The sequence below is a fragment of the Tympanuchus pallidicinctus genome, unplaced genomic scaffold (assembly GCF_026119805.1).
Source record: "Tympanuchus pallidicinctus isolate F22 unplaced genomic scaffold, pur_lepc_1.0 scaffold11, whole genome shotgun sequence".
Taxonomy (NCBI): Eukaryota; Metazoa; Chordata; class Aves; order Galliformes; family Phasianidae; genus Tympanuchus; species Tympanuchus pallidicinctus.
This window is the reverse complement of record NW_026294627.1, coordinates 8,981,915-9,007,597: the sequence shown is the minus strand read 5'-3', so window position 1 is coordinate 9,007,597 and position 25,683 is coordinate 8,981,915. Positions and strand designations below refer to the sequence as shown.

The following is a 25,683-nucleotide window of genomic DNA, read 5'->3' as shown; positions in this document are numbered from 1 at the left end:
GAATTTCTAAAGGGTTTCACAGGCCCTGGGGATAAGGCCAAGAACAAAACAGGACAGCGAAAAGCAAATAGAACACTTCATCAATAAACTACTTAGAGGTGCCACATCAATGGCAAATTAGAAAGAAAAGAAGGCACTCTAATACTTTCACATAGCAAGGGGTCTTATATACTGTTTTTATTCCTACTTGACTTTTTTTAAACAACTGTGCTGCTATCAGACAAGATACACAGTGGGAATGAAGGTAATAGCAACTCACCATAAGAGTATCAGTCTGGTAAGATCTGAAAGGGAGACACGCACAGCTCTGTACCTCTTTCACAATACCGACCTCCGCTAAGGGTTACTACCTTCAGGAACTCAGACCTGAGAGGGACTGGGAAGAGACTGTAGAACAGAGAAAAGGCTGCCAGGAGTTATGTGACCGCTTACCAGAGATGCAGATCTGCTGCTGCCTCAACACCCCCTGCCAGTCTGTGTTCAACAGCAGGCAGTGGGCACTCCAGAGTGCACAGGCTGTGTGCCGCAAGAGAATGCTGGCAATTAGTTTATGTTAAAAATCTCGCTTCAAACAGAAAACACTCTGCATTTTACAAAAGCCTACACAAGCTCAGTTTTCTATGGTGGAGGAAAAAAAATGTGTGGGGGGGGACGGACTAGACAAACTCATTTGCCTCAATTTATGAACTTTTTCTTAAATTAAAAAAAAAAAAAAAGCGAAAAATGGCTTTGACAAAGCTGTGTTTTCAAGTATAAACCAGTTTCAAGCCATCCCACATAGAGCTTGCTCAATCTGAAAGACACTGCAGGGAAGAGAGAGGGAGGAAATTTCACGGCAGCTTAATGCTGTCTCAGGGGGGGCTGCAGCAACCCAGCATCAACATCCTGCTCTCCCTCACCAGTTTGCAAGTGACTCAAAGTGCTCTGGAGTTATACCCCAGTGACAAGAGCAAACCGGGAAATAACAGGAGGAGGTACATCAACTGACTTACTCTTCGGAGAGCAAATGGGTGATGAGTAAACATTTTACATCCATGGAACATTCAGATTTGTAGAGGATTTATGACGTTTTGAGTTACTGTTTCAAGCATGGAGGTCCCCTGGGAGTCCTATTTATGACGCTGGGTGTTCTCTTGCCTCTACCGACAGACAGCTCTGACTAGCAGGCTTTACTGGAAACCCACCTGCTTGCTAACAGTGTTTGGGCTTCTTGTCTGCCTCACAGAGTCTTTGTCAAAACAGCTATGCGTTCAGAAGACGTTCACTTGGTGAGAGGGAAGCATCAGCTGCAGTTCCTCCTGGGTCTTTGTAAATAATGCTAAGAGTTCTTCTCTTGCTCATCAAATTGCTCCAGGGAACCAAATGTATCACTTGCCCCTCCTGCAGAAGGACTTGTTTTTTGATAGGGCAGCCTGATCTTGTAGTTGATAACCCTGTCCACAGCAAGAGTGTTGGAGCTCAAAGATGTTTAAAATCCTTTCCAAAGCTAAGCCATTCCATGGTTCCACAACAGCAATCTTTGTAAAGCTTCCTGGGCACAACACAGATGTACTCAAGCTGTCAGACTGGTAACTCCTTCCTTCATGTGCACACAGCTCCAGCACCCTGCAGAGACATATAATTTGGATCTGGTGCATACACAGCTCCAAACCCAGCGGCTTCTGATGGGATTCTGTAGCACAGGAGCAATTACATATCATAGAGTCCTTAAAGTTGGAAGGGACCCTTAAAGGTCATTGAGTCTGACTCCCCTGCAATGAACAAGGACACCTACAGCTCCGTCAGGTGCTCAGAGCCCTGTTCAGCCTCACCTTGAGTGCCTCCAGAAATGGGGCATCCACCTCCCTGGGCAACCTGTGTCTGTGCCTCACCACCTTAGTGTAAAAACTTTTTCCTTATATCCAGTCTAAATCTCCTTCAGTTTAGTTTGAAACCATTTCCCTTTGTTGTATCACCACAGACTCGTAGAGTCTGTCCTCATTCTTACAGTCTCCCCTTAGATACTGAAAGGCTGCTCTCAGGTGTCCCCGCAGCCTTCTCTTCTCCATGCTGCACAGCCCCAGCTCTCTCAGCCTGTCCTCGTAGAAAAGGTGTTCCATCCCTCCCACAAAAATTTGTGGCCCTCCTCTGGACGCGCTCCAACAGCTCCACGTCTCTGCTGTACCGAGGACTCCACATCTGGATGCAGTGCTCCAGGTGAGGCCTCATAGCACAGAGCAGAGGAGCAGGGTCACCTCCCTCGCCCTGCTGGCCGCGCTGCTCTGGATGCAACCCAGGATACAGCTGGTTCTCAGGGCTGTGAGGGCAGCAAGATTTCCTTGCTTTTAGCAAGGACTGTCACATCCAGACGCACAGGGGAGAGGCCAGATGTAACCCCTGCTGCTGGAGGAGTTGATCCGCACCAGCTCCGACTCTCCCTCGTCGGGATGAGCACACACAGCACACCCGCTGCCCTCCCGTCCCTCAGGCCCCGGGGGGACACGACCACAGCCTCCCTCCACGGCGGTTCTCGGGGCGCTCGGTGACGCCCGCAACCTCCCTCCCTCATCGACCTCATCGCCTCCGGGCTGCGGGCAGAGGGAGGCGGGCGGGCTGCGGCAAAGGGAGCGGCGGCGGTCGGCGCCGCCCCGCCTCGGCCCGCCCTCCCCGCGCGGCACGCCGGGCCGACATGGCCGCTTCCTGCGCCGCCGGGCGCTGCCCCACATTCGGCTGACAGCCGTCCGCCCCGGGGCCGCCCCGCCGCCCGGCATGGAGGAGAGCTCCAGCTGCGAGAGCCTCGGCGCCGGGCGGGCGGTGGCGGCGCGGCCGCCCAGCGGCGATTCCCTCTCCAGGTAACGGCCGCAGCCGCGCCATCGCCCCCCGCGGGCAGCTCCTGCTCCCCGGGGCCGGGCCTGAGGGGCCTCCCGCTGCACGGAGCCGTCGGGGGGCGGGGGGAGAGCGTCGGTGCCGTCGTTCTCCCGCCGTGGTGCTCCGCTGCTGCGCGGGGCTCTGTGCGGCTGAGCCCTGTGCCGTGTTATTAACACGTCGTGGGGTTTGTTGAATCCGTGTCGTTTTGTCCATCCACTGGCAGCTTTAAGAGAGCCTGATTTTTCAGTCTTAACCACTTTTTAATGCTGCGTGGGTGATTTCCGAGAGGAAATTACCTCTGCGAGGCTTCCTGCGTCTCCCAGGGTATCAGAGAGGTGTGGATGCTGTGACTCAGAAGCACATCTTGCTGAGGCTGTGAGGGTGGGGCACAGGGACGTGGTACGATGCCCGGCGGCTGGAGGGGTTCTGCCCCATTCTGGCCGCCTTCTGTGCCCAGGTCAGAGGGCCCTAAGGATCTCTCAGTCCTGCTGGCATGCCTTGGAGGCTGGGTCATACTGGGAACATGCAAGGATAGAGACTGTGCATCCTCCATAGGCTGGCCATCCTTGTGGTGCCTTGTGTGTAGTCTCTGGGGGCTGCCTGTGGGTCCTTCCAAAGTATTCCTGATCCAGGCTGACCAAACCCAGCTCTCCCAGCCCCTCCTTGTGGGGATGGTGGTCCAGCCCCTGCCCTCTCAGTAGTCTCTCCTGAGCTCCCTCCAATGCCTTTAGGGAGATGGAAACTGTATGCAGATCCTAGGAGCACTCTGATGAGTGCTGAGTTGAGGAGGCAATACTTTCCCTGCATCTCCTGGTGTTTCCCCATCCCTTCAGCCCAAGGGGACATTGACTTCTGCTCTGCTGTGCCACCCAGCAGGATCCCCAGACAAGCAGTGCACACTCTGCAGCCAGAGTGCTTCCTTCTCATGTCCTTTGTGACCCCTTACCTTCATTTCACTCTGCTTCATCAAACTCTTCTCTATCTGTTTCCGTAGTTTACTTGCTAGATGCCTAGAGGCCTGTTTTCTCTTCTTCCTCACTTCCCCAGTATACTTCTTTTTCTCCCTCTGTGTCAGCTTGGGCAGCTTGGAGCCATCTGAAGGTCAGTCACTATATGAGAGACTGGGACCTGTGGTTGTGGAAACACAGTTTATCTTGAAGATCCTTACTCAGCAGCATGCCCCATACAGATGGAATCACTGGGAAGTGGAGATGGTAAATCTGTCTCTGCTGAGCATGCACCAGACTGTCCTCCAAGTCGTGAAAAGGCCTTAACTTGAACAGTTTTCTTGCGGTATTAAGAAGGTTATCCAATAACCTTCAGAATTTCAAGGCTCTGCTCCAGCATCTCAAACTTACATAAGTCTGACCAATTTTTTTTTTTGTATGTTCCAAACAAACTACCTTTTTTTCTGGCTGATTATTGGAAATTGATGCACCTTTTTCCTATGCAGTTATTAATTAAAAAAATAAAAAGTTCGTATTGAGTTTGGTACTTTAGTTGAAATGGTTATGGTTAGGGTGAAATTACAAGACAGTAAAATGAGGCTCTTGCAAAGAGAAATGCCTGGTGACCTTCAGAATGTTTTTACCAGCTCTCCCTGCAAATCTGATGGTGCCTGCACACAGTCAATTTTTCTGTGGATGGGACTGTAGATCTTTTGCTCAATTACTAAGTTGACATTTTAGATACGCAGTGCAGTCTGATTCTGTGTGCCAGAACATTGCCTCTGAAGCAAATACACTGAAACATATTTGTATGGACATATTTATTTTCCTCCTTTTCTTATTGTGGTCTGTAAGGTAGGACAGCTTTGATCTGTTTACTTATGACGGCAGCTGTGTGAAGTGTTTGTGCTTAGTGGGTTCTTTTGATTGTTTTTAAAAGTTTACTTTGGGAGGATATGAGGAGTGCAGCAAACTGAGAGGGTGCTTTCATCAGCTTTTGGAATCTGTTTTATTAAAAAGAAACAACAACAACAAATGAGTAGAAAGGCACTCACTCAGATTCACAGTGAGGTGTTAGTGAGTTGTGTTTGAATTGCTATGTGCAAAATTTATAGTACTTGGAAAGGTGCTAGTATTAAATATATCTAGCAGCATGTTCCTTGGATTCTTTCAGCACCTGATGAGAAGTTAAGCACGTTTCATATTTCTAGAGATATTTAAGTTCTGACCCCGCAGTAAGGCACACCTGGTAGAGTTTACCATTAGAAAGGTTGCTCACATGAATGAGCGCCTTAAAAAACATGTATTAGAATGTCTGTCATTCGGCTGTGCAAATGGGATGTGGCAGCGGTGACACTTGACAGTGAAAGTTGCTTTGATATTTCAGTAGACCTGAGTAATGCACAGTACTCGTGCTCCTGGAGTAAGAGATGGGAATAACCATACAAATGTTACCTTTTTTCTGTTCTATCTATAAAAATATTCCATAAAGTTTGAGGCTCACAGTACAGCTGTTTGTATGCTGCAGAAAATCCTCAGCTCTGGGTGGAAATATTGAGTTGGTTTTGTGTGAGGTCATAGCCAAGAGCAGAAGCACCCTTCTCATTGTGCTGATAAAGCCATTCTGCTTCTCCAGTCTGACATGGCTCACCTGATGCTAGCTTTGGATGGCAGAGCACTGGCTTCTGGTTTCCAAAGGACAGTATTTAGGATGGGCTTTCCCCTTGGATCCTGTTCTGTGGAAGACAGGTGATCATGAGCCAACCACTCATAGAAAGGTGCTGTGGCATTCACCTTGCGAGGAGCCTGTGTATGTAGAGTCAGACCAGGAGCAACCACAGGGCAGAAAGGAGAAAGGTAACAGGCTGCTTCTGCGGGTGTCTTTGAGCTGCACTGTGGTTATGTCAGAAGGGCACAGAAGTGCAAGCTTTATTCAGTGGTATGGACTTCTTCTATCTGTAAAAATGGTTTGGGGATTATGGGAGAGTGATAAATACCTTTCCTCTGTGCTAAGTAATACTTTGGAAAGACTCTCTGTGAAATTAATGTTTTTTAGAGGTTTGTTTTTTGTTTTTTTTTTTTCACTTGAAGCTGCATATAGATCTTTGGAATTCCAAGTAACAGCCAGCAGGATTCTGCCATAACTATTCTTTCTGTGAAAGGAAAGTCAGATGTAGCCATGCGTGACTTTAGTAAAGGGCCTGGCTTGAAGAAAAAAGGTGATGTTGAACTGTAGGTGTCTAATTTACATTTCATTAAAGGTGAGATAAGGCATTTTGTTTGTGTTGTGATTACGTGTCTTAGTCTTCAAATAAACAAATCTCTGTGTGCTTCCATAAAATGTTCTCTGAAAAAAATATTAAAGCTCAGTCTGAACAACGGACAAGTAGAACTGCTGGGAGCCTTTCTGTTAGGTTCACTGAAGGTAAATTTGTACTGCCTGTGCAGAAGCATGGAGGTGATTGTACAGGAAGGAAATTGCTGCAGGAGATGTCGGTGATTTTTCAACCTCGGTATAAAATGACAGACAGAGATAAGGCAGTGGGCAGATGTTTCCTGCCAGCGTGACTGTAGCAGTGTTTGATGTTACCACTTTCTGGTTGCTTGTTACCACCTCTCTGCTGGCAGTTATCATCCGCAGAGGTCTTTGGGCACAGTGAATCCTGTGCTCTGCACTTCTGCTGAAGCATATGAAAACAATCATGCTCCTTGTCCTTAGCGTTTGCAGGGATAACTCGGAAAACATAAGCTCTGTGTAAATCAGTGCAGCAAGGTCTGTTGAAGCAATAGCTCCGTGAGGTATGAACTCCTCCGTTCATCTCAAATAAGGTCCTGTCAATACCTGCTCTGATTTAAAGCTGTGTTGAAGAAATTCTTTCCCTACAGAGGAGAGCGATGCTGGAAGGAGTTGGATCTGCAAGCTGTTGGCTGAGGAGGGCTCACTAGCACCACATTGCTACCAGATGTGTGTGATTTGCTGATGGAGTTGTTTTGTGATGAGTCATTGAAGTTAGAGTTTGAAAAGGAAAGGTTTTGCCAGTTCTGGCATTTAGTAAAATGCGAGTAGCTGTCTTTTTCTTCCTGGACTTTGAGAGCACTTCTTGCTTTTGATTTCTTCTATGTGTGCAGCAGGATTTCTCAAGAGTTGTTGCTGCTGAAGACAAGTATGTTGCTTGCTGAGTGTTGATAATGAACTGCTCCTTTGTATCTGAGAAAATTAACACTACACCTAGAAGCAATTAGCAGCTCCAGGCAGGCTCATTACTATTAATTTTAATATGAGTGATGATTTATAACGCTTACTTGCAACTAAGGTCCATTCTGAGGTAGGTTTTTTTGTTTTTTTGTTTTTTTCCTCCAAGTACTGTATATTGTGAAGATAAGGAATAGTTTTGCCATTGCAGAATGAAGAAAGTCTGTTGTTACGGTCAGAGGATTTGGGCAGAAAATTGATAAAATAAAGCTGTGGAGTCTTTTTGGGTGAATGGTATTTGCAGTGCACTTGTGAAGAGAAACTCTGACCCTTGAAGAATATGGGAATTGCTTTTAGTAGCAGTCTTTGGCATCCACATTTCAGTTCCTGCTTCTCTTGGCTTATGAGACCTTCAGTCATACATGTTTCCCTTTTGGGCACACACAGATTCCTTTGTCCAGATTCTAAACATTCAGTAAAAGTGCACACGTTCTTTTTTTTTTTTTTAAGGTATGTTTTCTATTTGAGAATACAAAATACAATTGGCATTCACCTGTTTCTTGTATTCTAATTAATGTTAAATTATTGGTTAGAGGCCTTAGGAGAATTTGGGGTGCCACAGCTCTAGCTGCTGTACAAATACAGAAAGAAGCGTTGGAGAGCCAGGGCTGCTCTATTTTTACCAGTGCCTGGCGGGTCGTTTTACTGAGCTCTTGGACGTGCAGTAGAGTGCTGTGGTTCCTTGCTGAGAGATGGAGCGAAGAGCGAGAAAGTCTAAGAATGAGATGAAAAACTGCTGTGGAGAGATGGGGCCAGATCTGACAGCTGATGAGGAATAGAGAGAGGCTGAGAACACAGCCCTCTGGGGTCCTATCAGGCACTGTCTTTTCTGAAGAGAGATGGTGCTATTATGTTGACTAATAGTCTGTTTGCTAGACAGTTTTGAGTCTTACACATAGTTCCTTAACTACAGGCTATTTACAGCAGGAACGCAATTACAGAGCCTGAATTTTAAGACTTGGGATGACCCAGTGATGTCAGTGACACAATTCCTATGTATTATCTGATTCTCCTCCTGCTCTGACTTCATTTATAGGTTAATACTGACCTTCAACTGTTTAGTTATCTAATTCTTATATTTTAATGGTTGCATTTCTTCTCTTCTTGTCCTTGTTCTTGTCCGAAGGTAAGAACTACCTTTAGAAAGGTCCTAACACCCCTTGAATAGCTCATCAGAATCAGTAGCCAGCAGCTTCTTTTTTGTTAACTCGATGTTTTGTTTTCCTGATGGCCTGCTTTAATGTTTATGTTTTTTCAGGTGGTGTAAAAGAGACCTGATCCATACCCCAAAGAGCTCAAGTTACCTGAAAGCTTAGTTGAGGGGGGGGGAGGGAGAGCAGCAGCCAGCATACATGCCAGAAATGCATGAGAAGCTTTCCAGAGGTTGCCATGATCAGGTGTTACATACAAGGTGTAGTTGTATAAGGGGACGTGAAAAAAAGCGATGCTGTAGTTTGTCCATGGGAAAGCCATTCAACCATAAAGAAGAGGGTGATGGGAAGGTAATGAAGTGCTTTGCTTGTAGAGGTGTTAGGGATAATAACCCAGCAAAGGGAAGGTACAAAAAGGATATTGTCACAGTAATTACCCCATGTCTTCATTTTTAACTGAAAAACATCTGGCTGTTTTATAGCCCCAGTAAGTAGGAGCTAATTGAAGAAAAATTCTGTGAAAGACAACAACAGAAAATCAGTGGAACTTTTCAAGTATTTGTTTTTCCTTTTCCTACCATCTGTAGTTTCCTTTGCCAGACAATGTTCTCACTCAGTAATTTTCCAGTGATTTCAAGGTAGCTCTTTTCCTTGCCTCTGTTGCCTTTCTGCTCCATGAATTCTTTTCAATTGCTTTCTAAGTCTGATGTATTTAATAATGAAAAACTGCTAGTAGTTTTCTAGTCCATAGCCCCTTCAAAATGATACTCTAGTCATCTTGCTAGTGATGTACAAATGCTCCCACTTGACAGACCTAGCCTTTCTGTAGGCTTCTGGCTGTGGCTCCAGATCCACTAACGTTACATCACCCGATGGTTCAGATTTGATCTGGATCAGGTGTGGGTGTGATCATGTTTCTGCTGTCAGAGAGCACAAACTTATGGTGGTTTTTTTCTTCTTTATTCTGGGAAGATGGGCAACATCTGGTTAGAATAAAACAGCAGTTTTATTTGGATTAATTTATTGTGATGTAAAGAGCCTATGTCCTGGTACAAAGTGTTACACTTGAAATCTTGTTCATTGGTGAAAGGGCAACACGTCTTTATATAGCCAAAATTTATTGTTAGTGTAAATGAAATCTTGGAAGTCTAATTGTTATCAGTCTGGATGCAGTTGTTACAGGAAAAAAAAAAAAAAAAAAAAAATCAGTTAAAACTGTAATAGACTCAGGTTTTTAGCTTCAGCTTCAGCCCCTCTTCCTGGTGCTGGGCTTACCCCTCTCCAGCACCTCTGGGTCCCAGGCTGATGGCATTACTCTGGCCTTGGTGGATCTTACACAGCTGTCAGCATCTGGATCCTTTGCCAGGAAGAATGAGGTTCAGGCTGATGGTTTCTTCTTTCCAAAAATTTAACTGGTGGAATGAATATACAACTTATGTTCCTTGATGTATCTTACGTGTCTTACATGACGTGTTTTTTGTGCAAGTTGTTTTAGTTTGTGTTTTTGTTTGTTAGTTTCCCTGGCACAAAAGGCACTAATATGTGCATTACATAATATTTGAACTCCTAAACCACAGCCTCATTCGTACCTCTTGCTTACCTGAGAATAAGAAATTCTTGTTATATTAAGAAGTCCTATTGATTTTGATTGATGCCACTCCTTCTCAAAGAGAAAGATTGCAGGGATGGATAGGACCACACTCATCAGTTATTTCTGCAAAGTCTGCGTGTGGATGAGCTGAAGCCAAGGAGTGAGTTGGTTATGTATGTAACTACAGGAGCTGTCCCACAGAGCTGGACTTAGTGGGAAGTGACTGAAACCTGTGCTACCAGAGATGCTGCCAAAAGATGACTGTCAAAGTCAGCGACTGGGATACCTTTAACAAGTAAAAAACTGATCAGCATCCCTGGTAAAGAAATATGTGGAATCCTCTTCTTCCGTTTTACCCAGGTTGGCTTTTGGAGTAGGCTTCTCTTGAAAATTCAAGCTGTGTTCTTTATTCTAGTAACGGACATTCCACTTCACCGAAAATGTCCCGTTGTGTATTCCACCTTCTGCTTTCATCTCTTGTAAAGAAAGATACAGATCTCCTGGATAAACTTTGTCTCATCTCGCTGCAGACCTTTCTGATGCACATCTGTGCCAGTTTCTGGATTTCTTTTTGTAGACAATGGGAATGAAGTGATTCATCTCAGTTTTATCCCCAGCAACTGCAAGGAGAGCCTACAGTAATTCAAATGTGAACACCTACACAGAACTCCCTCCTCATCGTGCTTACGGGTCAAAAAGTGCGCTGAATTTGGCTTGTTCTCCACTCCAAAAATGGAAGGAGCTATTAACTTATGTTCTTCCTCTTTTCCATGTTAGCTAAATCTGTTGACAGCTGAAAAGAGAGCAGAGATTTATAGCCTGGTTTTCTCATATAGCCACGTTTCCTCATGTATCAGTATACATCTGTCTACTTTGTTCTCCGTTAGTTTCTGTAACCTTTGGACAGTTTTAACTGCATTTGTCAGAGGAGTAGAAGTAATAAGTTATGTCACATTTTACATTTAAGCAAAGGTGGAGATGGCAAGGGTATCCATGTCAGTTTTTCCATTAATGAAAATGCTTGTTTCTTTTTCAACATAAGGAAATACCTTGATGAGAAAGATGTCATGAACATGTGGAAACTTCTCTTGAATCAGACTTCTATCGAGTTGGAGAAATATAGAAATATATAACCTTTTGTCTCCCATTTTTTTGCATTTCCTTCTTTTCCTGTGCTTTCTCTGGTGCCTGCAAAATGCTTTGTTCTGTTGAAAACAAAGCATATACTAACTTCTCTGCCCTGTGACTCTCATTTTCTGGAAACTAGAATAGAATCTAGTTTGGATTCCCTTATCTCCCTAATAGGTACAGAAAACCACCCTGCCCTCAGCAGGGTCAGTGCACTTCATTTCAAATAACTCAGCTGAGCAAAAATAGATGCCCACTGTGACAGAGATTAATCATTTCCTAAGCTTCCTTGACTTGATTTCAGTTGAGTAGTTGGGTACACAGACACCTATAGCATGTACCAGAAGGAGCTGAACCTGTCCAGCCTTGGTTGTTCCTACTCATCAAGTTACTGAAATTTCTGCGTAGTCTGACTTCTGCAAGTCTTAGGAAGAAGTGGCTATGACCAGTGGCTAATCACAGAAGGTAAAAGTACATTTCAGATGCAGTGGAACTGATGTACAGAAAAAAAAACATTAGCATGTAAACTTTTCATGTCTCGTATCATTGTTAGATGTATGACCTTTGTTTTCAATGTGTACCTATGTATGACTAGCCAGGGGGGTGAGCATGCAGAGCACTTCGGCTAATCTGGACTGTAACAGGGGCTGATAGCTGCTGAGCTCTTAGGAAACCAGATTTTTATTTAGAGAATAAATGGGATTGAGTTCTTGGGAAACTTGGACCCAGGTGTTGGTGTAGAACACGGGGATTAGAAGGATTGTAATCTGCAGTGATGCTGGGCTCTCTGAAAATTGTTACAGAATACAGGTGCTCAACATTTATGAAAACCTCCTGTGTTATCTTCGTTCGAATTTCTGGAAATAAACCCCCCAAGTTATTGCATACTTGGTAGTATTTTAGCTTTGTGACTCCACCAGGGACCAATTTCATGCGGAGGCTGTGTGGCTGACAGAATATTGTTGTTTCAAATCCTTTTTTGAGCTGACTCTGGCCAAGCATGCTGTTATAAAGTGTCTTTGGAAGCATATCAAGGTGTTATGCCGCCTCATTTTTGCTGGGTGATGCATGACTCTTCAGATTGCCTGTATTTATATGTTCTTTCCTCCTTTTGATTATTTGCAGTATGGGAACAACTCCTGTCATTGATGAGTAAATTGCTGGTATTTTTAATTCCTGTGGGTGTTTGGTTTATTAGGGTGAGGGGGTTGTGTGGCATGTGTTTGAAAGAAAATCAGAACATTTAACAGTACATTTTTCTTTCTTACTAAGGTGTTTTTTAAACAGGGAGATAAAAAAAAGAATCCAAAGAAGAAACGAGACAGCACGTGAACTGTAGGAAGTATACACGTATTGTTTAAACCAAGCATAATCAGTTCTTAGTTTGTAGATGGAGATAAAGGCACTGCCAAAATAAAAGTAGTAAAATAAATCTGTCTTTTTATCTGTATTTCCTTCTTGTCCTAAGGTGAGTACCTTCTCATGCAGGTATTATTTCTATTTCTTGATTAAGCTAGTATTTCTTAAAAACAAACAAAAAAAATACCCAAAACAACAGCATTTTAAAACAAGCAAACAAAATATTTGAAGACATTGCTGTTTTCTGTTCTTCTGTTTCTCTTTGCTCTCAGACTCTTATTGCTGTAATTGTAGCTTAGCATGAGGCTGTCTGAATTTGTGTCAAGAACTTGGTCATTCTCTACATGCTTGTTTTACTCTGATTTAATATACTTTAAAGGAAGGAGGTGGAAGCTTATATAGTAAATACCATAAATAGCAGAAGTAGTTTTGAATTGTGTTTAGGATTTCCATGACTTTTGTTTGTATTCACATATAGGAGATAGCAACGCTGTCCAGAGCTCTTCTCTGCACAGAATATCCTGAGCTCTGGAATTGGCTTATTCCACTGATAGTCCTGTAGCACCAGGAAATCACAGAATCACAGAATGGTTTGGGCTTCAAGGAACCTTTAAGATCATCCAGTTCCAACCCGCTGCTATAGGCAGGAATACCTCCCACTAGACCAGGTTGTTCACAGCCCCATCCAGCCTGGCCTTCAATGCCTCCAGAGAAGGGGCATCCACAGCCTCACTAGGCAACTTCTTCCAGAGTCTTACCACCCTCACAGTAAATAATTTCTTCTTGATATCTAGTCTAAATCTACCCTCTTCCAATTTAAAGCCATTTTCCCCTCGTTCTGTCACTACCTGCCCTTATAAAAAGTCCCTCTCCAACTTTTCCTGCAGGCCCCATCCGGGTTCTGGAATGATGCTATGAGGTCCCTCTGGAGACTTCTCCAGCCTGAACAACCCCAGCTCTTTAAGCCTGGCCCCATAGGAGAGGTGCTCCAGCCCTCTGATCATCTTTATGGCCCCCTTTGGGCCCGCTCCAACAGCTCTATGTCCTTCTTGAGTTGAGGGCGGTACTCTAGGTGGGCTCTTATAAGAGCAGAGTAGAGGGGCAGAATCACCTACCTCGACCTGCTGGATTTGGGTTCCTGAGTTGCCTTTTTGCTAGTGAATGTCATACTGCATCAGGAGGACTGTGGTTGTGGTTGTGACACTTTTGACCAGTGCTTGAGCTGGTCAAAAGGAGAGCTGTGAGGTGGGATAAAGCCTGAGAGACTGCTGGCTGGATGTCCTGGAGATGTGGAATCCTAAAAGCCTAGAATATCTTGAGTTCAAAGGGACCCACTAGGATCACAGAATCATAATGGTCTGGGTTGAAAAGGATCACAAAGATGAACACTTTCCAATCCCCTGCTATGTGCAGGGTCACCAACCACCAGACCAGGCTGCCCAGAGCCACATCCAGCCTGGCCTTGAATGCCTGCAAGCATGGGGCATCCACAGCCTCCTTGGGCAGCCTGTTCCAGTGTGTCACCACCCTCTGAGTGAAAAACTCCCTCCTAATATCAAACCTAAGAATAGAATAATAGAATAGTCAAAAATTCTGTGTTAGAAGGGGCCCATGAGCTCCATGCCGTTCCCTTGGGCCCTGTCACACAGAGCAGAGCTCAGCGCTGCCCTCCGCTCCCTGTGAGGAGCTGCAGCCACCATCAGGCCTCTCCTCAGCCTGCTCTGCTCTGGACTGAGCAACCACGGACCTCAGCCACTCCTTATCCATCTTGCTCTTTAGGCCCTTCACCATCTCAGTAAATCTACTTTGGATGCTCCCTAATAGTTTTTCGTTCTTCTGATATTGTGGTGCCCAGATGCATTGCTGATCTCCCTGAGGACCTTCTGTCTGTCACTGTGTGGTGTTTCTTCAAGCCTGAATTACTGGAACTTCTCTACCTCAACCATGTTTTCATGACCCAGAAATATTGTTTTCTCAGAGGAGTTCTTGGAGTTCAGTTCTACCCTCAGAACATCTTAGATTTTGAAACAAAGGCTCTGGCTCCTTCTGAACAGCCCCAAAAGTAGAGCAGTAGCCTGCTGTGTAGGAAAGTGCAAGGTCTGGAGCACGGGCCTTGTGAGGAGCGGCTGGAGGAGCTGGGATTGTTCAGTCTGGAGAAAGGAGGCTCAGGATCTCTATAACTACTTGAAGGGAGGTTGCAGTGACCTGGGGGTCAGCCTCTTTTCTCGTGTAACTGGTGATAGCACTAGAGGGAATGGCTTCAGGCTGCCCCAGGAGAGTTTTAGGCTGGACGTTAAGATATACTACTTTTCTGAAAGAGTGGTCCGGCAGTGGAATGGGCTGCCCAGGGAGATGGTGGAGTCACCGACCCTGGAGGTGTTCGAGGACCGTTTGGATTCTGTGTTGAGGGACATATCTTTGCTCTTCAGGAAAGATAGGCAAGGAAGGCAGGGTGGTGATGGTGTGGCTCTCTACGTCAGGGAATGTTTTTACGCTACTGAGATTATGACTGGGGACAATAACGTTGAATCCCTATGGGTAAAGATCGGAGGAAGGGCTGACAAGACAGGCACCCTGGTGGGCGTCTGTTATAGACCTCCAAATCAGGATGAAGAGACAGACAAGGTATTCTATAAGCAGCTGGCGCAAGCTGCACAGTCGCCTGCCCTTGTCCTCATGGGGGACTTTAACTTCCCTGACATATGCTGGGAGTACAGCACAGCACAGAGGAAGCAGTCTAGGAGGTTTCTGGAATGCATAGAGGACAACTTCCTGATACAGCTGGTCAGAGAGCCCACGAGAGGAACTGCCCCACTAGACCTGCTGTTCACAAACAGGGAAGGTTTGGTGGGAGATGTGGAGGTTGGAGGCTGTCTTGGACAGAGTGACCATGAAATGATAGATTTCTCGATTCATGGTGGAGCCTGGAGGGGGAATAGTAAAATTGCTACCTTGGACTTCAGGAGGGCGGACTTTGAATTGTTCAAGGGACTAATAGGGGGAGTCCCCTGGCATTCAGTCTTAGTGAGTAAAGGGGTCCAAGAGAGCTGGTTGCTCTTCAAGAAGGAAGTCTTAAAGGCGCAGGAGCAGGCAGTCCCCCTGAGCTGCAAAATGAGCCGGTGGGGAAGAAGACCGGCGTGGATGAATAGGGAGCTATTCTTGAGGCTCCGGGAGAAAAAAGAGAATCTACCGCCTGTGGAAGGAGGCACAGGCCACTCAGAATGAATACAAGTCGTTAGGATGTGTAGAGGTGAAATCAGAAAGGCAAAAGCCCAGCTTGAATTTAACCTAGCCACTGGGGTGAAAAGGAATAAGAAACTCTTTTATAAATACATTAACAGTAAGAGGAGGACAAAGGAGAATAATCCACTCTTTGCTGGATGAGGCTGGGAATGTGACCACTGAGGATAAGGAAAAGGCGGAGGTTCTGAATGCCTTCTTTACGTCTGTCTTTAAAAGTCAGACCAGTTATCCTCAGGATACCCCTCTCTCTGACCTGGTAATCTCGGCTGGGGAGCACACTAACCCCCCCGTGATTCTGGAGGAAACAGTCAGAGACCTACTGCTCCAACTGGGCTGCCACAAGTCGATGGGGCCAGATGAGATCCACCCGAGAGTGCTGAGAGAACTGGCAGAGGTGAGAGCCGAGCTGCTTTCCATCATCTGTCAGCACTCCTTGTTGACTGGTGAGGTCCCAGAAGGCTGGAGGCTTGCCAATGTGACTCCCATTTTCAAGAAAGGTCGTAAGGAGGATCCGGGGAACTACAGGCCTGTTAGCCTGACCTCGGTGCCAGGGAAGGTTATGGAGCAGATTGTCTTGAGGGAGATCATGCGGCATGTGCAGGGTGACCGGGGGATCAGGCCTAGCCAGCATGGGTTCATGAAGGGCAGGTCCTGTTTGACCAACCTGATCTCCTTCTATGATCTAGTGACCCATCTGGCCGATGAGGGAAAGGCTGTTGATGTGGTCTACCTAGACTTCAGCAAAGCCTTTGACACTGTCTCCCACAGCATTCTCCTGCAGGAGCTGGCAGCCCGAGGCTTGGATGGATACACTCTTGGCTGGGTAAGGAGCTGACTGGAGGGCCGGGCACAGAGGGTGGTGGTGAATGGAGTCAAATCCAGCTGGCGACTGGTCGTGAGTGGTGTTCCCCAGGGGTCGGTGCTGGGGCCTGTCCTCTTCAATATCTTTATTGATGACCTGGATGAGGGCATCGAGTGCACCCTCAGTAAATTCACAGATGACACCAAATTGGCTGGAAGTGTGGATCTGCCTGGGGGTAGCGAGGCCCTACAGAGGGATCTGGACAGGCTGGAGAGCTGGGCTGAAGCCAATAGGATGAGTTTCAACAAGGCCAAATGCCGGGTCCTGCACTTCGGCCACAACAACCCCAGGCGACGCTACAGGCTTGGGGCGGTGTGGCTGGAGGACTGCATAGAGGAAATGGACCTGGGGGTATTGATTGATGCTTGGCTGAACACGAGCGCACAGTGTGCCCAGGTGGCCAAGAAGGCCAATGGCATCCTGGCCTGCATCAGAAACAGTGTTGCAAGCAGGAGCAGAGAGGTGATTGTTCCCCTGTATTCAGCACTGGTGAGGCCGCACCTCGAGTACTGTGTCCAGTTTTGGGCCCCTCACTGCAAGAAAGATATTGAGGCCCTGGAACGTGTTCAAAGGAGGGCAACAAGGCTGGTGAGGGGTCTGGAACACAGGGCTTATGAGGAGAGGCTGAAGGAGCTGGGAATGTTCAGCCTGGAGAAGAGGAGGCTCAGGGGAGACCTCATTGCTCTCTATGACTTCCTGAAGGGAGGTTGCAGTGAGCTGGGGGTCGGCCTCTTCTCTCGTGTCATTAGTGATAGGACCAGGGGGAATGGCTTCAAGCTACGGCAGGGGAGATTCAGGCTGGACATTAGGAAGTATTACTTTTCAGAAAGGGTGGTCAGGCACTGGAATGGACTGCCCAGGGAGGTGGTGGAGTCACCGACCCTGGGGGTGTTCAAGGAAAGGCTGGATGTTGTGTTGAGGGACATGGTTTAGTGGAAGCTATTGGCAATAGGTGAACGGTTGGACTGGGTGATCTTTTAGGTCTTTTCCAACCTTGGTGATTCTATGATTCTATGATTCTATGACATGGTGTAGTGAGAACTATTGGTGATGGGTGGACAGTTGGACTGGATGATCTTGTAGGTCTTTTCCAACCTTGTTGTTTCTTTGATTCTGTAAAGCACAAAAACAAATGGCTGGGAGCACTGTTCTCACAAGCAGTGCTTTGTTGACACTGAGCAGGTTTGGATTTTGAATCCCTCCTTCGCCCTGCGGTCATAACTTATTTTAAATTTATGCAGAGGGTCAGTCCTAGAGAGTGGAAATGCAGAAGTTTGTAAGCACAGACCCAGGTGTGCACAAGCATCTGCAGAAAGTGCATCACATCTCTGCCACAAAGAATAGGGCAGAGACGTAGCTGCTGGACTAGCTTCCTACCTTGTCTCACCTGGAGGAGATGGGCCATCTGCCTTGCCCACCCATCGCTGTTGTCACTGTTAGTGCCACGAGTGAAGTGGTAACTAATTTTGGTCTCTGAAGCTGGTGAAAGAGAGGTACAGTGTCAGTTCCAGCAAAAGTTTAAAAAAACATTATTTCCCTTCTGTTTCCTTTCCTGTAGCTGAGTACCATCCCATACCGGCCTGGAGCTTCTTACAAACCCAACGCCCCTTTTGCTCCTGTTGTGCATACAGATAATTCTGTAGTTATCTTCCACATGCTGATCAGGACATATCGGTTCAGACCTCTGATTGCTGCTGTTCTTCCTGTTTTTACCTTCTGGGGTGTTTGACTCATGAAAGCATGATACTGTGAGCTGCTTGCTGTTACTAATTATGTGCTGCATATTGGTTTGTCTTTGGGTGTTGGCTTTCTATTCCTGGAATCTTGCAAATATTTTAGACAATCAGCCTATTGTTCAGCAAGTGCTCTACACACACTGCAGGCCTTTTGTGAATTTCTGTTAAAAAAAAATAATAAAAGAATGACTAATGGAGCATGAACAGTGCTTGTGACACTGTAATCCATTGTGTAACTTCTGAGAGCAGAATTTGCGTTCCTAGAAAAGCTTGTTCACGGTCAAAACATAGGACATTCTCTTTATGGCTCATGGGAAAACATGTACCATATATTCAGCTGAGGATGCTGCTTTAAGGATCAACTTTAAAAAAAAAAAAAAAAAAAAAGTCATTTTCTTTCCTTGGAACATGAAGTCAGACTGAGACCTGGGTTTGCTTGGCAACAGAAGTCAATCTTTTCCATTCAGGCAAGTGGTGTGGGGGGCTGTTTCAGGTCTGTCACACACATGCACGATGATTTGTTTACTGGAATGGCTTCTTTTTGTTAAGCTCTGACAGCCAACCCTTTTGAATGGCATGTGTATGTTATTGTATTATGTAACTGTCTGCCTCTCCGGAATGCCAGAGGAAGCCTGGCGGTTGGTTCTCTTCTTTCCTGCGAGAATGTATTTGCTTGTGGCTTTCATCTGTCTCTGAGATAGCTTCAGGTCAAGCAGGGTTGAGGTGGGATATTTAAATGTTTAGAACATGAGTTTCATGTAGTTCTTAAGTGTAGCAACTGTGTATCCAGGATGCCTGAAAAACGTGTTCTGTGTATTCTGGGAGGATAGGAGTGCATCTTGTATATGCTGTAGGTAGTTTCTTTTTGTAAGTAAGGTACAGCGAGCCTCTCTCTGTGAAAAAATGAGTCCTTGCTTTCTGGAGATGCTGCTCTTTTCTCCAAATGTGTTGTGGGCTTGTACAGTAGGATTGTACACTAGGATCCTGCTTGCACAGCAGGACTCTTGTCCTGGGACAGACAGAGCGAGAAGACTCTGAAACTTAATTTACAGCTGCAGAGTTTGCTGTGGCTCTGGCAGAGCAGATGCCAGCACAGAATGCCTGGCTCCTGCTGAGGGGCCCCAGGTCAGTCAGACTCCAGCTGTGCTGTAAGCCCTTCCCTGGACAAGGGGGAGCACGGGGCACCTGAGTACCTTAGGATCTGTGTACCAAAAGGACTATAGGGCTGCTTTGCTTCCTTAGAGCTACAGAGAGCTGCTGGAAATGGGAGCCCTGATGTGGGTGACAGCTGGATTTCCCAGGCCAGATCAGACAGTACCAGCTAGGACAAAGTGATATTCACGGGAAACAAACATTGTTTGTCTCCTGTTGCTCTGATGTGACCCAAAAGGTTTTTCAGTATTTCTCTGAAAGAAGCACGAGCGTTGGAAGTATTGAAGAGAGAAAATTGCCAGCTTGAATTTTGGAAGTGCACAGAGCGCTGAATAGATCTGTGTAATTATGCTGTATAAAAAGTGTGTCCAAGTACTACAGGTGCTCCTACTTATGGTCTTGCTGTAAATCTGAGCCTTTTGGATCCTGTTCTCTAGGCATTCAAAGCTTCCAAATGAAATTGTATTTTGCCAGTAGTCAATGTTAATTTGCAGTTTCCACCTTGATTAATTTTTAGGAATGTACATAATAAGAAAGTTTTACAAAAACAGGAAGAGAGGAAATGGAAATTTGCACTCTGTAGGGCTTTTCTCATTTATGACCTTTACAGCTCAAACTGTATTGCACAGTGGTGCGTTTTATCACCTGTTTTCCATGTCATTTCAGTGAGTATTGAAACAAAATATACTGTTTGATAGAGAAGAAATTGTATGAGCAGCTGATGCCAATTAGCATCTGAGTAATTGGCACACCTTTGCAAGCAAAAAAGCAGCTACTTATAGTGGCAGGGAAGGAATATTTCTAAAGAAGGTGCTGGAGAGCTGACTTGATTATCTGCAAGTGCATTTCAGTTGTGTTACTTATAGGAGTGAGCCAGGTTAGTATTTTCAGACACTGATGTAAATAAGTAAATAAAATAAAAATCAAACAAAAAAAAGCCACCCCAAAAGTTCCAGAGCCGATGCATACAGTATTAAATGAGAATGCCATGTTTTCCAGAGATGAATTTTCCTTCTGTCTCAGCAGGTTTTCCAAGAGTTGAACTCATACACAGGTTCTCAGTCTTAGATTTAGGATAAGAACTTTAGGAACCTGTATTAACTGTGTAAAAAATGAACTGTGGGTAGATTTTTGGAGAGTTGCTGCTCAGTCCCTTTTTGCACAGGATTTTTTCTTGTCTTTAGGAAGATCTGTTTACATGGAATTTTGATGTTCTTGCTGAACAAAGAGAGACAGGCTTCCTAAGACACTTTCTTGGAAATAGCGTTCTCAGCAGTTACAGAGAGGGAAGGTTCATCTGAATCATGGTAATATTGTGACCCTTTCTTAGTGTTTTGCCAGAAGTTGTGTGCAGTTTTGGTTTGTAAGTGAAATTGGCTGTCCTACTTTTCTTCTTGGGTAACACGAGCTGGGAGAAGATGCTGTCCTTAAGCTTGGCTTTGGATTTTCACTCTGGTTCTGACATCTCCATGCTTGCCTCCTACCCAACCTGAATTCTCTGGGGCTGCTCTTGGATCCTCATGTGGTCAAATTGCTGTATATGTGTTTTTTCTTCTGTGAAAAGTTGTTGCTTATCTGCTCTAGGAAAGCAGTAACTGCGTATTCACACTTACATAACAGCAAAGACAATAGCAACAAGTTTTTATTTATTTTCCTTTATGTTTTATACACCATGTTACTTGAATTAAAATGGTTAGAGGGCAGAGATTGCCTCAGATGACTCTGGCTGTTTGATGATACTTTTTGAAGTGACCTCAGACTTCACCACTGCTTTCTCCTGCAAAATTTCCCTGCATCTTCGTAGTGTAACAGGATAAGTTTGTGTGTCTCAGACACTTCTGCTTGTAGTTTCTTTACATCTTTGTTGATGGTTAAAGCGAGGCATGCTGGCATTCCTTCAGTTCTGCTTTGGAGGCTGCAATACCTTTCAGTTGCCTGAACAAGAATCACCAGAGGGCATCTGTCTGAGTTATGCTTGAGAACCACCTGGCATGTTGTGGGTTGGTCCTAATAATAACAATGAAAGCTTTATCAAGAGTTGAGTCATTATGCTTGTTTTCCATTTTAATTCTCATATTAGTTGCATGTATGTATTCCGTATAGCCAAGGGGTTAATGCTGCGTGCAGACACTGTATGAGACAATTGTACTGACAGATCTCATTTAGGCTCATTTATCATTCAGAATCTGGCCATAAAAATACATTTAAACAATAATTACTAAGTTGAAAGACGTGTATCAGTGCTAATTGCATCCTAACCCTGTTTTCTGCTTCTGCTTGGGGAGCAAAGAAGGAGAAATGAGAATAGCAGCAACAGGCGCAAGTTACTTTTCCGTGGAGTTTTTCTGTTGTAAGGGTCTGTTGTGACAATTAGCGTAGACATCAGGATGCTGATCAGGTGCTGTGGAGCTGCCTGTGCAGCATGGGAAGAGAACTGCTCCTGGGGTGCCTATTCTTCACAGGTCAGCTCTGAAGCACCTGTGTTCTGTCTCTTTCCTGGAGGGAGAATTTAAAGTATTTTGTGAACTTTAATAAATGCTGTTTCCTAGAACCTTAGTGAGGTTCAGAGATGATAATAATTTAGAATGAATCATAGAATAAGTCATAGAAATGCTTGGGTTGGAAGGGACCTCAAAGATCATCCAGTATGGGGCCATGCAATCCAGTTCTAATCCATGGGCTGGTTGCCGCCCACCAGCTCAGGCTTCCCGGGCCCCATCCAGGCTGGCCTTGAGCACCTCCAGGGATGGGGCACTCACACATCCCTGGATAGCCTGTGGCAGGGCCTCTCTGCCCTCTCAGTGAAATATTTCCCCCTAACATCTAACCTAAATCTCCCCACTTTCAGTTTAAAACCATTCCCCCTTATCCTGTCATTATCTACTGAGTTGCATTAAACCAGACTTTAAGCTGGAAGTCATGGGCACAGCTCCAGTGATTTCTAGCCCTTGCTGAATTCACACCACACATACCTGCGTTCTCAAATGTTTGTAACCAAAGTCAGCAGCAGCATTTGACCATTATTCTTGTGCTGTTATACAGGTTTGCCCTGTACTGCCTTACTTCTGAAAGTCAGGTGTTAGGGGTATCTCTTAGAGGGGTCCTCAGCACCTTAGACTAGCATCAGTACTACCCCATCCTACTTCTGAAAAGACTTAGGAGATAGCTCTAACTTTGCATTGGAGGAAGCTGGGTTAATATGGAGAAACTGCAGTGGCAGCAAGATTTGCACCGGGTGCAGAAGAGCGGGTGGCAAATATGGAGGGAGCTCTGCTCCTTGCGTGGCAGCCCCAGCACGCTCTCCTTCCCCCACCCCACAGACATATGAAACTGCATGGCTTGAAGGTCTTCCTTTTTGCTTTGACAGTAGGGAGAGCTCTTTGTTTATTAAACCACTGAAACTAAAAAAACTTCTTGTGTGCCTGCAGGAACATCAGGTTAATCACTTGGCTGAGCTGTGGAACTGGAGCCATGCAAGCTGCCTGTGCGTGGCAGGAGGGAGTGGTGAGGCAGCAGCAGCAGTTCAGTACCCCACACCTTCCTCCACCACAGTTCCCTGTGAGTGACCAATGAGCACAGAGGTAGCCAGCCTAACAAGTGCAACCTGTGCGTGCTGAGTGCTATTGCTCACTTGTGCAGGCAGCACCTCCCAGAGCTGTCCCTGGTGTCACAGGAGGTGACATTGCTGTTGGTGGCTGCCACAGGAACACAGCAGCTGGGAGCCTCTGAAAATTCCCTTCTAAAATGTAAACTCACTCAAAACCAGGCATGATTGACAAACACAAAACACTTAGACAGTTGTCTGTTGTTTTTGGTTTTTTTTTTTTTTTTTCCCTGCACAAAGCAGTTGGCTCCTCAGCCTGCTGAAGTAAAATTAATTAACAATTTCATAACAAATTTTGGTCTATTATGGTTAGATAATCACTGCTTGTTTATTTGGTAAAGGCTGGGGATGCAGGAGGGCAGACAAGTTGTGCAAGCAGAAACAACTGATGGATTTTGACTCTCTGTCACTGCTTTCCCTATATGGGAGAAGTGATGAACAGGTTAGGTGAGCAGGCTGCAGGGATTGCCTGGGTATAGCTTGTCCTAGCTTGGGGGCACAGGGAGAGAATACCACTACTCATGAAAGACCTTTCCAGCTCATTTTCTGTAATGAAAGGACATGAAATTCTTGATGCAAATGCTTTTATTACTGTTCTTGTGCTCAATCATTTAGTGCTGGTCAGTAAATACGCTGCTCTGCACAGTGCAAACAAATGCCTTCTCCGTGCAGGCCATGAGCTTAGATTAGCTGTCAGTACATCCCTTGCTTTGCTGTTTACATTTGTGCTAAATGGCTTCTCAACGCTGAGCTGTGTCACTGATCTTAAATGCATTTAAATACACCAAGAGGTTTCTGCTGAAGCTTTAGTTGCCCCAACTGGAGCTGACTTTGTGGGACTGAGGCAGAGCTGCTGACTCCCAGCTGAAAACTGTTAGTGCCATCCCCACATGGGCTGCAGCACAGTAAGGTGGTGCTGCTCTGTGGAATGATTAGATGGGGAGATTTTAACACAACTTTAAACCTCAATCAGTTATACAGTTGCAAAGATCAGGGTGAACGCTTGGAAGGTAAAGACTGAAGGGGAGCAGACTGAAATGAGTTTTGAGGGAGTGCATCCAGGGCTCTGAGCTGGTTTAAGTAAAGCAGTGTAATGATGTGGTTTAGGGCTAAGCCTCATTCAGCATGCCTGCGGGCAGCTGCACGCAGAAGAGTTTTCAACCCTCCTCATCATCTCCAGATACAGATTCCCTTCTTCTCCTGTGCACTGCCTCTGTTTTATGTGGCCATGTAATGAATCCAGTCAGCCCTGTGATCCGGCAGAAGACTTTCTTTGTGTTTAGCGATCGTTTGCTGCCCCTGCAGATCAACAAATCAAACCACACATCCTGATGTTCACAATGGGAATGCATGGCAGCGGAGTGCAGCCCGTGTCAAGGAGAGGAGGAAAAGAGTAGGAGCATGACCAGCACTTGGCAGCAGTGCAGTTCTACCATTTTGGTTGTGATGTGGAACCGTTTGCACATCCTGTGTATCTGAGTGGCTTTGCTGAGTTGGTTCTTGTTACTTCAGTGTGGAATTATTTTCTGTCTGTGCCTCTGAAAAGTAACATCGTGGTAAACTCAAAGAGTTAAGTGTGTTGGAAGCAGAACGGTTAGCTGGTGAACTGTGTACAATAAATGCATTCAGTGGAATCGTGCTATTCAGTTGGCACAATGGTATCATTTATTTAGATGGTTTTTTACGGTTCCCAAAACTTCAGTTTCAAAGTTTCTGCATCACAGAATTAAGAAAGTTGCCAGTGCTCCTTAATCCTTGGACAGAGAGTCAATCCCAGCAAGAGCCCAACTTTACCATAGTACCTCATGTTTTTAACACTGCCTGCCTAACGCTTTGCCAAACCTCAAAGAATAGAAATAAAACTGGAACATTCTGGCCTATCAATGGCTGTTTACCAGCAGTTAAGCAGCAAAACAATTTTCAGACAATTAACGGATCTCCAGGCTCTTTGGAAGCTCAGATAAAGCTGTTTGAAGGTTGTCAAATGACTAATTAATACAACTAATAACGTAATGCTCCAGTGGGTTTTTTGCCTTGGTCAGGTAGCTGCTCTTTAAGGGTGTTGTATCACCCAGCTGAAACCTTTCTGGAGTCACTGAGAGTGTGGGAACGAGCTGCTCCAGGTGGCGTTTGCTGTTGTGCCATGGCAGAACATTGCTCCACAGAGGTCCTTCTTTTGCAGTCCCGTAGGGCTTTAGAAGCATTATTATCAAATGCTAATTTCAAGCAATTACGAATCTAGAAAAGCTTGCAGCATGAAAATGTCATAAAATAAGCTTATTTTAATTGCTTACAGCTGTCCTAGAAAAACCGGGTCGAAAAAATGATAGCTGTTTTGCTTTGTTTTCAGCAAATCACACTTTGTATCACCAGAGAGGTATGCTGGGGGCTCTTCTTCGTCCTCCTGGGGCTGTGCTTATACCTGAAAGAGGAAAGTTCCGTGTGGTGGAAAAAGGTTTCTATTCTGAATTCATTCCACCATTGTAAAGCTGCGGTTGGAGTTGTGCTGGCTTGCATTCAGAATCCTGTCTGTTTTCATCAAGTTGCAGTGCGCTAATTTCTCCCATCTGAAAGCCTGAAATGGAGCCCCTTCGTTTCACTGATTTAGGATTCAATCAGGTTTGCGTTCATGACAGTGTTGGCTCGGTCTGAGCTGTGATCTGTAATGAATTGTGTGTGCTTTTGTGATCCGCAGTAATGGAAGGCAGAACAGGTTCTCTGAAACCACTGCTGAGGACTAAATAACTGAGAATGGAAAGGGTGGAAACCAGGGAAAATTGCCTGATACAGCTGCAAGTGAGTGGCCTTAC

The 25,683-nt window shown here is 45.4% G+C and overlaps 1 protein-coding gene across 2 annotated transcripts in view; it reads left to right on the top strand.

The window, feature by feature from the left end:
• Positions 1-2,651: 2,651 nt before the first annotated feature.
• The window catches only part of MTMR2 (myotubularin related protein 2), a 63,451-nt gene continuing 40,419 nt past the window's right edge, over positions 2,652-25,683 (top strand). Inside the window, exon 1 of one of the 2 annotated variants that reach the window (XM_052670914.1) lies at positions 2,652-2,831. In XM_052670914.1, coding sequence (XP_052526874.1) covers positions 2,749-2,831 — 83 coding nt within the window. In that variant the 5' untranslated portion in view covers positions 2,652-2,748. Of the gene's footprint in view, positions 2,832-11,274; positions 11,383-25,683 lie in introns of those variants that run through there. The other variant, XM_052670915.1, reaches the window with a different exon arrangement.